This window comes from Schistocerca piceifrons, chromosome 3 (genome assembly GCF_021461385.2).
Source record: "Schistocerca piceifrons isolate TAMUIC-IGC-003096 chromosome 3, iqSchPice1.1, whole genome shotgun sequence".
In the NCBI taxonomy this organism is placed as follows: domain Eukaryota; kingdom Metazoa; phylum Arthropoda; class Insecta; order Orthoptera; family Acrididae; genus Schistocerca; species Schistocerca piceifrons.
The window spans coordinates 371398056-371413369 of record NC_060140.1 but is presented as its reverse complement, the minus strand read 5'-3'; the positions used below and the strand labels follow the sequence as shown (position 1 = coordinate 371413369).

The 15314-nt window shown below is 42.5% G+C and overlaps 1 protein-coding gene across 1 annotated transcript in view; it reads left to right on the top strand.

Moving 5' to 3' along the window:
• Positions 1-802: 802 nt before the first annotated feature.
• The window catches only part of LOC124788315, a 96823-nt gene continuing 82311 nt past the window's right edge, over positions 803-15314 (top strand). Inside the window, exon 1 of the mRNA XM_047255552.1 lies at positions 803-891. Within this exon, the coding sequence (XP_047111508.1) occupies positions 860-891 (32 nt within the window). The 5' untranslated portion in view covers positions 803-859. The remainder of the gene's footprint in view (positions 892-15314) is intronic.

The window sequence follows — 15314 nt, the reverse complement described above, 5'->3', positions numbered from 1 at the left end:
CACAGTATTTCTACATCTTCTTATTTGCAAAATTTTTTTAAAGTTCCATATCTGTTCGATGCAAGATCGACCTTTGCGAAGCCCTGCCTGTTACTCCCCTATTAACTGGTCTGCTTGTTCTTCTAGACTGTTGAACAGGGACTTTTAAACAATTTTGCAGATTACAGGGAGTAGTGTAATTCCTCTGTAATTATTTGGATCGGTTTTTGCACCTATTTTTGTGGATAGGGTGAATTAATGCACATCAGTTTTACCATTCGGTAAACAGCTAAGCGAATTGATGTGGCGTGACGTGACAGATAGTGTGAAAATACCCTGTCGTGACAGTGACGTGACGTGACGCAGGGCCAGTGTGAATTGACTTAAAGTGTAGGGGACTTGGTCAGGTTAAAAACATTTTAAAAAAACAAGCATTTCAAAAGAGGATACAAAAATGTGCCAATCCAAATCGCCAAGTGTTTGCCTTTCAGAGGCGTGTGCATTGACCCTTCTTATTCCTGCCGGATGTTGGATGATTAAAATCTCCTCCATTGACGTCAGTGGCTGAAGAACAATCGTAATCGTTTCGGCATGTAACTTGCATTTGTGACTCAGTTATTTGCGAGTTTTTCCTGTACTGCGTCAAATACACCACCTCTAGCTCTCTAAACTGTCAATTTTTATGGTGCTTCGAATGAAGTCCTGCAAATGTGGGATGCGTATATCGACTAAAAAGAAAAGGAAGACCTGTTCGCTGGCGCTAATATTGAATACACATTCTTGTGGAAAATTCTGGAATTCAAATGTGAAACATCTTTGTACAGTGAAGTTAATTTCTTCGCGGGAAGATTCAGTTTTGTGTCACATGTAGTTTAGACGAATGGCAGGTCTCCACGAAGTTACTTTCAAAACGTACGTAGGAGCTATAGTTTATATTAAGCTTCTGCGGAATCGCCGTCTCTGATTCCTTTCGCACAGGTCGTTGCAAGTGGTGTTCAGTTTTGTAGCCAGCGCCACCAGAGGGATGTATATTTCAGGGAATGTCCATGGTTAATTGTGTGTTTTTGACTTCGTTATTACAGTCCTGCAAGAAGTGTTTCAATACTTCGAAAAAAGCCTTTTATGTTTGTGCTGCTTACCAAATATCACAGATGTAACAACGTAAATAATCAGCGGCCGCTGTACGTAGCTGAGAGGTCAAAATTTTGAATGTATACTACAGTTCAAGAAGTTTCTAATAAATGTAAACGTTTTGTGACACTGAGCCAATTGTGATATGAGTATTGGACGAAACAGTTTTGCATTTCGGTTTGTCTTATTAGCAGAATATAAAATACAAAGCTCTCTCGTTTGTGGAACTCTTTAGTGTTGAATCAGCTCGTCGTTCTATGCCTGTTTCAAAAGTAATTTGATTTGTCGATTCGACTCCCCAATTTTGGAGAAACATATTGAATCCTAGACAGACATCGTGCAGTTCTCCCGATACGAATTCGTTAACTCCGAAGCCTGAATTGAATTATCGAGAGGTTTTTTCTTCTGGTACGATTTTCATTTTTACGCTGTTGTAGTTGTCTGCACGAATTTCATGTTACTGCCTTTCAAGTAAATGTAAACTGTGTTAATAACAACTACCTGTGATGTGACAATCATTTTCAGCACAATCTTGTTAGTCTTTGTAACGAATGTATCTCACAATATTGACTGGAAGAATCATTTACTTTGTACAGACTTTGTAAGCACCAAAATCGCAATTCGTATGGAAATATGAACCCTTTGATGTAACATGAATGTGAACATTTGAAACTACCTCTTATATCGTAACAAGAGAATTTCGTTACATTTAAGTGATCGCAGCTGTCGTAAATACTTGTGACAAAGCACTAATTTCAAAATCTCATTGATAATTATTGTTACATTTAACAGCTAATAAACAAAAGTCTCATGACTGCGTAGAGTAAAAACAGGAGTAACAATAGTAAACGGAATTTCAGATGGTACTGTTGTGTGATGGTGGAACTGAGTTTAATAAAAACACTCTGACCTGGCAGATATATGTAAAGTTAATAACACATCGATACTTGTGTCCAGCTGATGAAAAGCAATTGAAAATTTATATTATTTTTCAGATATTAATGTTAAGCTTCATCAGATTGGCTTTTTTGTAGCAGAGTCAAAACTAATGAAGATCCGATTGTTTATAAGGAACTGCAAATATGGCACTGGAGAAAAATTAATAAAACACACACTTAAGTGGGGAATTTAATCTAGGGTGAAGTTGGGTTAGTGTAGCCACGGCTTATGGTGCCTAAAAGGAGCTGTGTTTTTACCTCTGACTTATCACACATGTTAATTTGCTCCTTTCTTTGTTATATTTAAACATAAGTTGTCAACTCTTACATAAATTGGTAATTAATTTTTGGACTTGAATTGACGTCTACATTTTCACTCTTAGTGAGTGACATGCTCAGAATTTGGTGGTCTGTCATTTTTGCAGTTTTAAAGATAACTGCACAATTTTTTGGTTACAAACTAACTTTTGCATGATAATTTCAAACATGAGATTCACTTTACTCTGCTGATAAAGCTCTTGATATGCCGGGCATGGTGACACTTACCCCAACTTTTTCCCATGTGCGGCAAGTGTAACCAGGGGGGGCGGTTACACTTGCCCCAAACTAACTTACCGGAACAGATTTATTTATTTAAGCCGTAACCTTGTTTTTGCTATCACACTAGATCAAGTCAACTGGCCTTCCTGTACATATGGATACCAGAATACTTGGTGTCCTGGATGTGTAGGTCTACTGAGTTTGTGAGAGATATATTTTAGTTTTTATTTAAGTCTATTATATTTTTAAACCACGTTTCCTTTTATAAAATATGACAGAGAACTGTGAAGAATGTCACAATTTCAATTACAGTACAGTATGTGAAGCATTGTTTGATCGACAACAATGTTGAGCATGATAATTCATTTCTGTGTTGTGTTTTTTCACGTGTGCCGGTGTATTGAGAGGTTGGACTACTGAGGGCTCATCAGCAAGGTTAGAATGTATTTCTCTTAGAAAAATTAGCTTACACATGAGTAAACCTAATCTTTCATAACTTATCTATCCCATTGTTAAGTTGTGATATTTCAGATTTGTGACTTAGTGTGGTAGGCCAAGTTTTATCTGTGAAACATAAAGTGCCAAAATGGTTAGGAACTACCAGAGGAAGACTAACCGTGCTACTTCCTACACAAAAGAACAGTTTTCCAGTGCAATTGATGATATACAGAGAGAGGAATTTGTACAATTACATCAGACTAGTGCTAAATATCAAATACCGTACTCAACACTTCAGAAACACATAAAAGGTCTCGTGGTGTTAAGTGTTTCTCAAGAACGATTTACAGTAATCCCATATGAAAAAGAGCAGCATTTAGCAAATGGACTGACAACTTTAGAAAAGTGGGGGTGGGGCCTAAGCAGGAAGGAAGTTTTGGAATTGGTTGGGAAGTACATAAGAAGAAATAAAATACAAACCTGTTCAAGAATTGTATACCTGGAGCAGACTGGTTCCTGGGGTTCAAGAAAAGGCATAAACTGTCTATAAAAAAGCCACAGACCCTTGAATATGTACGAAAAAAAGCTGGCTCTGATCCTTTCATCATTGAGGGGTATTTTGATATTCTGAAACAAACACTCGGAGACTTCGGCGTTGAAAACAAACCAAAGCAGATATTTAATATTAAACAAAAGTTGTTGGTAAAACTAATTTTCCCTCTGCAAGAATCACAGTGGGACCTGCTAAGGAAACTACCACTGTGTTGCTTGGTGGTAATGCAGATAGGGAGAAGCTGCCTGCCTTAATAGTGTTCAGGGGTAAGAATGTCTGGGGCACTTGGATGGCAGCAGCACCACCACCACCACAATCTCCTTTTCCTGAAATCTTCTGTGCTGCTTCACTAAATGGATGGATGGAGTCACACTTTTTAAATTATTTTGAAAGATCTTTTTTGAAATTTTGTGGTCCATGTAGACGTATCCTTCTAATCTATGATGGCCACACTACACACATTGATCACCGTGTGATTAAAAGTTCTATTGAAAATGATATTACAATAATAAAGCTGCCCCCTCATTCAAGTCACATCCTGCAGCCAATGGATGTAGCAGTGTTTTAAGAGTGTGAAATCTACTTGGGACCAAAAGTTAACTTGTCACCAGATACATCATGAAGTGGTAAAAATTAACAAATGTGACTTTTCCAGTCTCCTCACTGCTGTATGGAATGAAACACCACCTGAATCGTTGAAAAGTGGTTTTCAAAAAGCAGGAATATTCCCTTACAGTAGAGAAATAATTGATAAAACTAAATATGATCCGGAGGCATATAAAAGATATGTAGCTCATACCAAATCTTTGACAGAAACAAATCCATTGCCAGCTCACGATAATGCAGCCATAGATTGTGTGGAAGCTACGTCTCTAACAGAAAGTACTCAGATTTTTGGGAAGCTTCCAGCTGAACAACCTCCAGAATTTTATTGGCCTACATTTACTGAGCCCTGCAGTTCTCCCAGTATCAGACAGAGTTCTTTCTCAACCATTCCTGAGCTAACCAATGTTTCATTATGTTCTGGAACTTCTGATTTGTCATTTGAAAGCTTATTATTGGAAACAGTCCGACAGTGTAGTCCCACTGGTGAAACAAAGAAGAAAATGATTGCACCAGGAGCTGAAGTTATCACTTTTCAAGATGCCATCTATAAAGAAAAAGATTTTAAAGGAAACAAGAATAATAAGGAGAAAGCAAAACAAAAAAGCATTATCGACATAAAAAAGGGCTTGGTAATGAGAAGTAAATCTTCCAAACAGAGTGCTGTTACTTTATCCGAAATGGCATCTTGGAATGTTGTGGAAAAAAAATCCCTGATTGCTCATGTGGGTAACAAGAAAAAAAGACTGGAAGGTGAATCAACTAGTGAAGAAAGTGAAACTGAAGGAGGCCTATCTTTAATAAGTAGTGATGAAGAAAATGGGACCATAACAACACTGGACGATCTCAGGAAAGAAATGATAAACTGTGAAGAAGAAGAAGAAGAAGAAGAGGCGGCACACTTTTTTGAAGCCAAAGATAAAACTATGTTCTGGTAGCTTTTGCAACAAAATGTAAGAAAGTTCATTTTATTGGCCAAGTTACCAAAATTTGTGATTTAGGAGATCCAGAAGTGATTTTCCTCAGATGCAAAAATAAGACAGCATGGCACCACATTCTACAGGCCTGATAGAAGAGATGAGACGAAAGTTCCATCCTCTGATGTCATTTCAGTGCTGCGTGAGCCTACTTTGGGTCACAGGGGAGACCTGACATTTGGTGTTATATTTGATTCATACAACATTCAGTGACTAAATAAAAGTTAGGGCCTAAGTGTGAATATAAGAAGTTGAATTAGGGCAGTTTAGCATTAAACACAAATGGCCAACAACTGTAATTCAATTACCATGAAAGATAATAGAAAGTGAATTTTTCTTTTCTCTTGATACTGGATATTTTATTATTTTTGTTAAGTTGCCTACTAAAGAAAAAATATTACTTTTGTAGAATTTAAACTATTAAATTACTGGCCTAAAACAAAAATAAATCATCTATGAAGCATTCTGTTTCAGTGTTTTATGGTTTAGGCTAACACTTATTTTTTAATTTAGCTAACATTTTCTGTGTATTTCATAATACACAAAAAGGCGTGTGCAAAAAAGTTCATATCTTGAACAAAATTTAAGATATTTTAATAATTTATAAAAATCCTCAAATTCAGTGAAAATTGGGCAATCAGGTCACTTACCCCAAGTCTCTTTTACAATGCTTTGTATGGGTACAACAATGCGGGGTTACACTTGCCTCGAACCATGGGGCAAGTGTAACCTCACAACACAAAATTTTAAAAACAATTATTTGACCATATATTTTTTTTTTCAGAAACAGTGTATAGTGTTTAAAAATCAATAAGTCAAACTTTAAGCTTTAGAAATTTCAAAATCAAATCTTCAATAACAAGTTGGCGCCAAAGTTGAACTACACCAAAATGTGGTTACACTTACCCCACTTCACCCTAGTTCTTTATTCAGGCATTCTCGCAGTTGTCATGATAATAGGTTGAAGTGAATAACTCAAATATACCTACGAGGGAGAGTCAAATGAAAACCTTAAATATTTTTTTAAATATTATTTATTGTGTGGAAGTGGTACAAAGCTGTATCAACAAAATGCATGAATTCCTTTAGAAAAAAATTCTTTTGGTAGTCAGTGCAACCACTCGTGCACTGCATGGCGTACCTCATCAGAACGGAACTTCGTTCCTCCCATTGTGTTTTTGAGTGGTCCAAACATATGGAAATCACTTGGGGCTAGGTCTGGTGAGCATGGTGGATGACTAAGACACTCAAAATGCAGGTCTGTGATTGTTGCAACTGTTGTACGGGTGGTGTGGGGCCTTGCATTGTCATGTTGCAAAAGGACACCTGCTGACAGCAATCCATGTCACTTTGATTTGATTGCAGGTTGCAGCTGATTTTTTAGGAGATCTGTGTATGATGCACTGGTGACAGTGGTCCCTCTAGACATGTAATGCTCCAAAATGACGCCTTTTTTGTCCCAAAAGTGTGTCAGCATAACCCTCCCTGCTGATGGTTCTGTTCGAAACTTCTGTGGTTTTGGTGATGAGGAGTGGTGCCATTCCTTGCTCGCTCTCTTTGTTTCCGGTTAGTGGAAGTGAACTCAGGTTTCGTCCCCAGTAAAGAAGTTCTTCACAAGCATCAACATGTTGTTCTCTCATTTCAGGAGTGAGCTACCATGGCACCCATCTTGCAGACACTTGTGAAACTGGAGCACATCATGCACAGTGTGGTGTGCTGACCCATGACTAATCTGTAAACATGCTGCAATGTCATTCAGTGTCACTTGGAAGTTTTCCTTCACTATGGCTTCAACTCCTGCAATGTTCTGTGGAGTCACAACTCGTTGTGCCTGACCTGGACGAGGAGCATCTTCCACTGAAGTCACACCATTTGTGACCTTCCTACTCCATTCGTAGACTTGCTGCTGTGACAAACATGCATCACCGTACTGAACCTTCATTCGTCGATGAATTTAAATAGGTTTCACGCCTTCGCTATGCAAAAACTGAATAACAGAACGCTGTTCTTCCCTGGTGCAAGTTGCAAGTGGGGTGGCCATCTTTATACTGATACTGTGACGGTATGTGTGCATCTGCACTATGCTGCCACCTACAGGCCTTTCTGCACACTGTTTGTAGCACGCTTACCAACTCACAGGATAATGGCACAAAATTTGGATTTATTACAGATTTAAGGTTTTCAGTTGACTCATCCTCATATTTTATGAGGATAGAGCACATATTTCAACATGATCTTGCTGAAGGAACAATCCCAGCATTTGTTTGAAATGATTTAAGAAGACTGTGGGAAATCTAAATCAGGATTTATTAATTATTTATTTGTCCATAGACTGTTTAGTACAACAGTATTGGCCATGTCTTACATTACAGAAATAGTATACACATATATAAAACGTTAATGAAGTAGGGCGGGATTAGGTGAGGATAGGGTGGGAAATCGTCCATGGCCTAATCAAAGTAACCACCCTAGCATTCACCTTAACAACATGAGGAACCATGGAAAACTAAAGACAGGAGGACTGGACAGGAAATAAACCCTAGTCCTCCCAAATACGAATCCAGTATTTACAATTGGCACAGCCAACTTGCTTGGTAGGTGATTGGAAGGGGAATCACAAATACAGAATCGAGCTTGTGACTGCGATGTGGACAACAAAGTAAAGCAATGAACATTAAGTTTTGAAAATAAAAGCACTACCAAAAAAGTGAAAATGCATGAATTCATTACGTAACACTGATGGAAAGTGCAACATGCACAATAAGTAAGTCAGTGATGTAGTTAAATCATGAAACTTGGATATAAAACACATGTGAAAAAATGAAACCACACAAACACAATACACAGCACTGCAGAAAAATGTAATGCTCGAACACATGGAAACCGGCTGGTATTATATCAGTAACAACTAGGCTACCACCAGATCCCTTCTCAGTTTTGTATTGCACTGCATCTGAAACAGAGGAAACAAAACTATCAGCAGAAACATTCTCTTGCAAAGACAAACAGGATGACCAGATAGAGCAAACTGTCCTCCAGGATATGAGATCAATATCTTAATGCTGCCCTGCCTCATTCAGTTGGTTTCTATTGAACAATAATGTAGTATGAAAATTATGTACTATCACTTCACACACTATGGACACCTGCTGGTCCTTCCAGGAGCATTGACAGATGAAAATAACATGGGACCAATTGGGGCTGTATGGAGGACGATCGATGACAATGAACCCAAGGTGTCGGATTTTTGCAGGTGTTGCAGCGCTTGTGTGTCTTGGCATTGTCATGCTGAGAGGGTGCTCTGTGTGGACAGACTCTTTGAATTCAAAACTCAGCTACAGCATGCTGTTTCTCATGCACCACCAAAGTTACATTACACATCGCCATGTTACATGCTACAGTTCGGAGCACTCTAATGGCAGAGAGAAGCAAATGTATGGACACGAAGAATAAAGATATAGAATGTAAATGAAATTTGTTTCATTCAAAAGGATTTAAGAGTTTCCACAAAAAATTTAGGAGGCATTACATTCCAACACACCCTCATATATTCTAAATGCTAATTGCCTTGATGCAATCCCATTCTTCTGTCACTGGCTGTTTGGTACACTTTTGTGTAATTGTCACATTCTAACATCTTCTTGATGTCTCCCAAATACTTCATTCTAGGCTGTTTTTTATGTTTCTGTCCCAGCACATTTACTTCAAAAATGATAGTGTTGTCTGGTGACATGTCCAATAAATTTTCATTTTCTGTTTTCCATTTATCTAGTTTTTGACTACCCTTAAGACTTCCAGGTTTGTTTTTATTTTCATCCAGCCTGCATTGTTCTCCAAACAGGTGGTTTTGCAGAGGATTTTCTGAGATCTGTATGCATACATTTGCTGGTTAAAATGTTTTTTTAGTCATAAAAGCTTGTTTTGCCAATGCAATCTTCCCTTCACTTCCATTAAACATCTACTGTCCTCTGTGATTATACTACCAAGAGAACAAAGTTGTTTCTCCTGAACAGTTCTGACCTATCTAATTTCTACATTGGTTTGAAATTGTTCCATATTTTTCTGTTTGTTCACTTTAAATTTCCATAGCTAAGAATGCCTGCTAGGACTTTTCATTTCAGTTTGTCTCCAGCTATTAATACGTCGTCAGCAAACCTGGTACAGTCCATTGGCTTTTATTTCCTTTCCATTCTTCTTCATGATCTGAATATGTTCCTCATTGAACACATTAAAGAAATACGGAGATTGGGGACATCCTTGTCTAACTCCTTTTCTAATATTGGCTTCATCCACTATGTTACTGATGTTTATATTTGGCTTTAGGCTCCGATACAATTGATCATTCCTCTTTCCTTCCAGTTAAGTCCTATATTTTCGTAGTTCTGAAGACTAGCTGACAGTTCACATTGCGAAAAGGTTTTCTAAGTCACTGAAGTAAGACAAGCTCTCCTATTCATATTCGTCCTTCTGTCCAATAGCATGTGCTGGACCAAAATTGCTTCCATTGTTCTCCAGTTTCTCTAAATGCAAATTGGTCCTCTATCGTCATCTGCCTTTCCCATTTTAGTTGTGTCTTGTGGCATGATTCATGTTTCATAGCAGTAATTTATTATTCTGAATAATTGATGTTTCATGTTGTTAACTAAATTTTTCAGCAATTCTGCAGGGATGTACCCACACTAGCTGCTTTTTCTTCCATGAGTTTTTGACTAGCATGCTACAATTCATGTCACATGATTGGAGGACGTTGCATTTCTCTTAACTCATTAATGCCATCACTTAGCTTACTTCAGTTGTTGGTGTCCTTATCACAAAGTTGTATTGCATACACTTCCCGGTGAACGAATATCTCAAGATTGTCTATTGGTAATATTCCCTCTTTATGTTTTACTAGTACAGATTTAATTGTAGGTTTATACTGAAGGGCTCTAATTTTCTTATAAACTTGCTTCTGTTTTCTGTTGTTCTGATCTTCTTCTTTGTCTCTAGGTATGCCTTTGGTCCGTACCTATATTTCTTCTCCACATTTGTTGTGATGTCATTTTTAATTCTTTTGTAGTCATCTACAGTGTTTTCCTTCCTGAGCATATTCTGTCCCTGAATTGGGTTTAGTATCTTCTGAGCATTAGAGAAGTGTCCAATTCCACCCATCTGCTTTGACCTACGATGTCATCAATATGTTGGAAACGCCTGCTTCCAGTGTATACAAAATGGAGACGATGTCGTCACGCCACAAGAATGCCTCACTCCAACAATAAAACGAAACTAATGGGAAACTATGGGAAATATGGGGTTTAGGGTGGGGACAAGCTAAGTATATAACAGTACAAAACATCACACCATCCCAAACTGAATATTATTTAAAAAAAAAAAGAAAAATTCTTAACTTTAAACTTAAGACATAACGCTACAGCCACAAAACCAACAGGAATTATACACTTGACTCTACCTATGTAGCTCAAACAAAGCCCATGATACCAAAAAACAAACACGTGAAAAGCAGAATCGGGCATTTCACTTGATCTACATAGCTCACATGAAGCCCTCGATACCAAAAGACCAACACCTACAACTCCAAACAGTGGAATCAGACATTTTCCTTGAACTATATAGCTCAAACGCAACTCTTGATACCTACTGGAAAACCACAAACTTAAAACTCCTACATAGCTCACAAATCATCATCACTGAAACCCTAACAACTTGAAAACTCAAACTCCCATATTCACTGCCCCCTGCGGGTCCGGGGGTTAGAATAGGCCCGCGGTATTCCTGCCTGTCGTAAGAGGCGACTAAAAGGAGTCTCAAATGTTTCGGCCTTCTGTGATGGTCCCTTCTCGGGTTTGACCTCCATCTTTCTAAATTGTTCCAAAGAGCGAGCCAATTGGTGAAGGGCGCCTTACATGGTGCACTGTATCTGTCGTGCATTGAGACCTTTAGCCGGCTTTCTCATCGTTGCAATGGTGTCCAGCTCGTTTTCCATCTCTTGGGCGAGGATACGTCCATGGGTGTGATTTCCACGCTGCACTGTGTAGTGTTGTTTTTCGCTGCGACAACGACCTCATACATTTTTGCACCTAAGATCCAGCACGGTAGCCAATCCGTTGTGGTCGGGCCGCCATGTACCCTGTTGGTTGTAGCCCCCTGACAACACAGGGATCGCTCTACTGATGCCTGCGCCATTTACTCCCCATGTATGCTACGGAGTAGATGCCCATCTCCCTGGGGCATCAGGACTCCCAGCAATGGCCATCCTGCCAGGTGGCCCTTGCTGTGGCTGGGTGGCGCCCATGGGGAGGCCCCTTGGTCGGAGTAGGTGGCATCAGGGTGGATGACACGCAATGAAGCGTGGCACATCATCTCTTGCTGATGGCCAGCCACCAGCAGTCTCTAAGCGTTCGAGGGCTCATTTTAAAGGTAACGTTTATGACCCCAAATCGTTCCCATCCCTGGCCACACCATGGGAGGAACAAAAGGCAATGAATGACAGTGACACGTATTCGCCCCGATATCTCGTCTGTACCAGAGCTGATGGGGAATCCTTTGTCTCCGTGAAGCCTCAGTTCTTTGTAGAGCATTTAGAGGACAAGTTTGGGGAGGTGGAGGGCTTGTCCAAAATGCGCTCTGGGTCAGTTTTGATAAAAACGGCATCGTCCGCCCACTCATGCAGGTTACTTGCTTGTGACAAGTTGGGGGATGTTAACGTTACCATCACACCACATATGAGTTTAAATATGGTCCCGGGTGTTATTTTCCATAGGGACCTACTTTTGCGGTCTGATGACGAGCTGCGCGCCAACTTAGAGCGTAGAGGTGTTCATTTTGTCTGGCGCGTTCATTGGGGTCCGTGGGACAATCAGGTTGCTAACGGTGCCTTCATCTTGGCCTTTGAGGGTGATACATTACCGGAGAAGGTCAAGGTGATGGTCTACCGTTGTGACGTCAAGCCCTATATCCCTCCCCCAATGCGGTGCTTTAAGTGCTGGAAGTTCGGCCACGTGTCTTCCCGCTGCACTTCCAGCCTCACGTGTCGAGATTGCGGACGCCCATCTCATCCCGATACTCCATGTGCTCCGCCTCCCATCTGTGTCAACTGTGGAGAGCCTCATTCACCTTGCTCGCCAGACTGCAGGATCTTACAGAAAGAACGCAAAATCATGGAATATAAGACCCTGGACCGACTGACTTACACTGAGGCTAAGCGGAAATTTGAACGGCTACATTCCGTGCGCATGATGGCATCTTATGCCTCAACTGTCACTCCTGCTCCAGCTCCTTTAGCTGCACCACAAACAGTCAGCTCTCAGAGTCAGATGACCTCACCTGCCCCCTTGACGATGGGGGCCCCTTCTCTCGCTGTTGCTCCCACACCATCTACCTCGGGAGCAGCACCCACTAAACCACCGGGGACACCAGTCCCCACTTCTAAGCCGGAGAAGCGTAAGTCTTCTTCGGCTTCTCTTGCACGGAAGGGATCCCTTGGGTCACTCCCTTCCCAGGTTCCTACCAGCGGCACAGCAGACATCACCCAGTGGCAGAAGAAGCCACAGGTCGCTGGTGGTCGAGCTTCGCGATCATCTTCGGTCCCGGAGACTGACTCCAATAAGCCCTCTCAACAACGACAACCAAAGGAACAGCAAGAGAAAACGACATTGAAGACCCGTAAGACAAAGACACCTGCAGTGGCACCTACTCCACCGCTACCTACAAGCTCTGCGTCTGAGAATGCGGTGGAGATTCTTGCGTCCGCTGAGGACCTTGATCTCGCCGATCCCTCAGACGCAATGGATAGCACTTGCACGGATGCTCCATCGGAGGCAGCAGGTGACCCAGAGGCGTAATCTGCCTTCCCAGTCCCGTCACGCCTTTCTCAGCCATGGACAATTCCATCCTCCAGTGGAACTGCAGCGGTTTCTTCCACCATCTAGCTGAGCTCCGACAGCTTATCAGCCTTCACCCTTTCTTCTGCATTGCTCTTCAGGAAACTTGGTTTCCAGCAATGCAAACCCCTGCCCTCCGTGGCTATCGGGGTTATTATAAGAACCGGGCAGCTTATGAAAGGGTGTCTGGTGGTGTCTGCATATATGTCCTTAACTCTCTTCACGACGAGTCTATCCCTCTACAAACAGCTTTAGAGGCTGTCGCTGTTCGGGTGTGGACGCCACAGGCTGTTACCGTCTGCAGTCTTTACCTTCCACCGGATGGTGATGTCGCGCAGCATGTCCTGGCTGCGCTGATAGCCCAATTGCCGCCACCTTTCTTATTACTGGGCGACTTCAACGCCCATAACCCTCTGTGGGGTGGGTCAGTGGTGACAGGTCGAGGCGCCACCATTGAGCATTTATTGGCACAGATCGATCTTTTGCTGTTAAATGATGGTTCCTTCACACACTTCAGTGTGGCGCATGGCACGTACTCTGCCATTGACCTTTCGATCTGCAGCCCTAGCCTCTTACCATCTGTCCAGTGGAGAGTGCATGACGACCTGTGTGGTAGTGACCACTTTCCGATCTTTCTGTCACTGCCACAGCGTCAGTCTTCTGGGCGCCCTTGCAGGTGGGCAACAAATGAGGCTGACTGGGACTTGTTTTCCTCCATTGCCACTATTGAGCCTCTCTCTAATGATGGCATTGATGCGGTGGTTCAATCGGTCACCATTCCCAGTTCTTCTGGGTCCCCTCGGCGGCGGACTGTGCCTTGGTGGTCGCCTGAGATCGCTGAAGCGATTAAAGATCGCCGGCGGGCGCTCCAGCTTCACAAGCAACATCCCTGCATTGAACACCTTATTACCTTCAAACGTCTGCACGCACGGGCCCGCCGCGTTATCCGCCAAAGCAAGCAGGAGTGCTGGGAGCGGTATGTGTCCACCATTGGCCTCCATGTCTCTCCATCGCAGGTCTGGGCCAAGATCCGACGCCTCTATGGCTATCAAACCCCCTGTCAGCGTCCCTGTGCTCTCACTGAATGGAGCAGTTTGTACAGACTCAGACGAAATTGCCAACCGCTTGGCAGAGCATTTTGCTCTGAGTTCCGCTTCTTCCAATTACCCTCTGGCCTTCCGCTTCATTAAAGAGCGGATGGAACGTCGTAGCCTTTCTTTTCGCACCCACTGTTCTGAATCCTACAATGCTCCATTCAGTGAGTGGGAATTTCACAGTGCCCTTGCCGCTTGCCCTGATACCGCTCCTGGGCCAGATCGCATCCACTGTCAGATGCTGAAACACCTTTCAGTGGACTGCAAGTGACACCTCCTCGACCTTTACAACCGTCTCTGGGTCGAGGGTGAGTTTCCGTCGCAGTGGCAGGAAAGCATTGTCATCCCCGTTTTGAAACCGGGCAAGAGCCCTTTGGAAGTGGACAGCTACCGCCCCATTAGCCTCACCAACGTTCTTTGCAAGCTTCTCGAACAGATGGTGAGCTGGCGCTTGAATTGGGTACTGGAGTCTCGGGGCCTTCTGGCTCCGTCTCAGGGTGGGTTCCGTAAAGGCCGCTGCGCCACTGACAATCTGGTGAGTCTGGAGTTGGCCATTCGTACTGCCTTTGCCCGCCGTCAGCACCTGGTCGCTGTCTTTATCGACATGCGGAAGGCGTACGATACGACATGGCGTCATCACATACTTTCTACGCTTCATGGATGGGGTCTTCGGGGCCCTCTGCCGATCTTATCCTAAATTTTCTGTCGTATCGTACCTTCAGCGTGCAAGTCGCGGCCTCCCATAGTTCCTCCCGAGTCCAGGAGAACGGGGTACCACAGGGATCTGTCCTCAGTGTCTGCCTGTTTTTAATCACAAAAAATGGGCTCGCTGCGGCGGTGGGAAATTCTGTCTCCGCTTCCCTGTATGCTGACGACTTCTGCCTTTTCTACCGCTCTACTGGCATTGCAGCTGTTGAACGTCAGCTACAGTGCGCTATCCGCAAGGCTCAGTCTTGGGCTGTAGCGCATGGTTTTCAGTTTTCGGCTGCCAAGACCCACATTATGCATTTCTGCCGGCGCCGAACAGTCCATCCTGAGCCGCGGCTTTATCTTGCCCACGAACTCCTTGCTGTGGTGGAGACCCACAGGTTTTTGGGTGTAGTTTTCGATGCCCAGCTGACATGGCTGCCTCATATTCGGCAGTTTAAACAGGCATGTTGGCGGCATCTAAATGCTCTGAG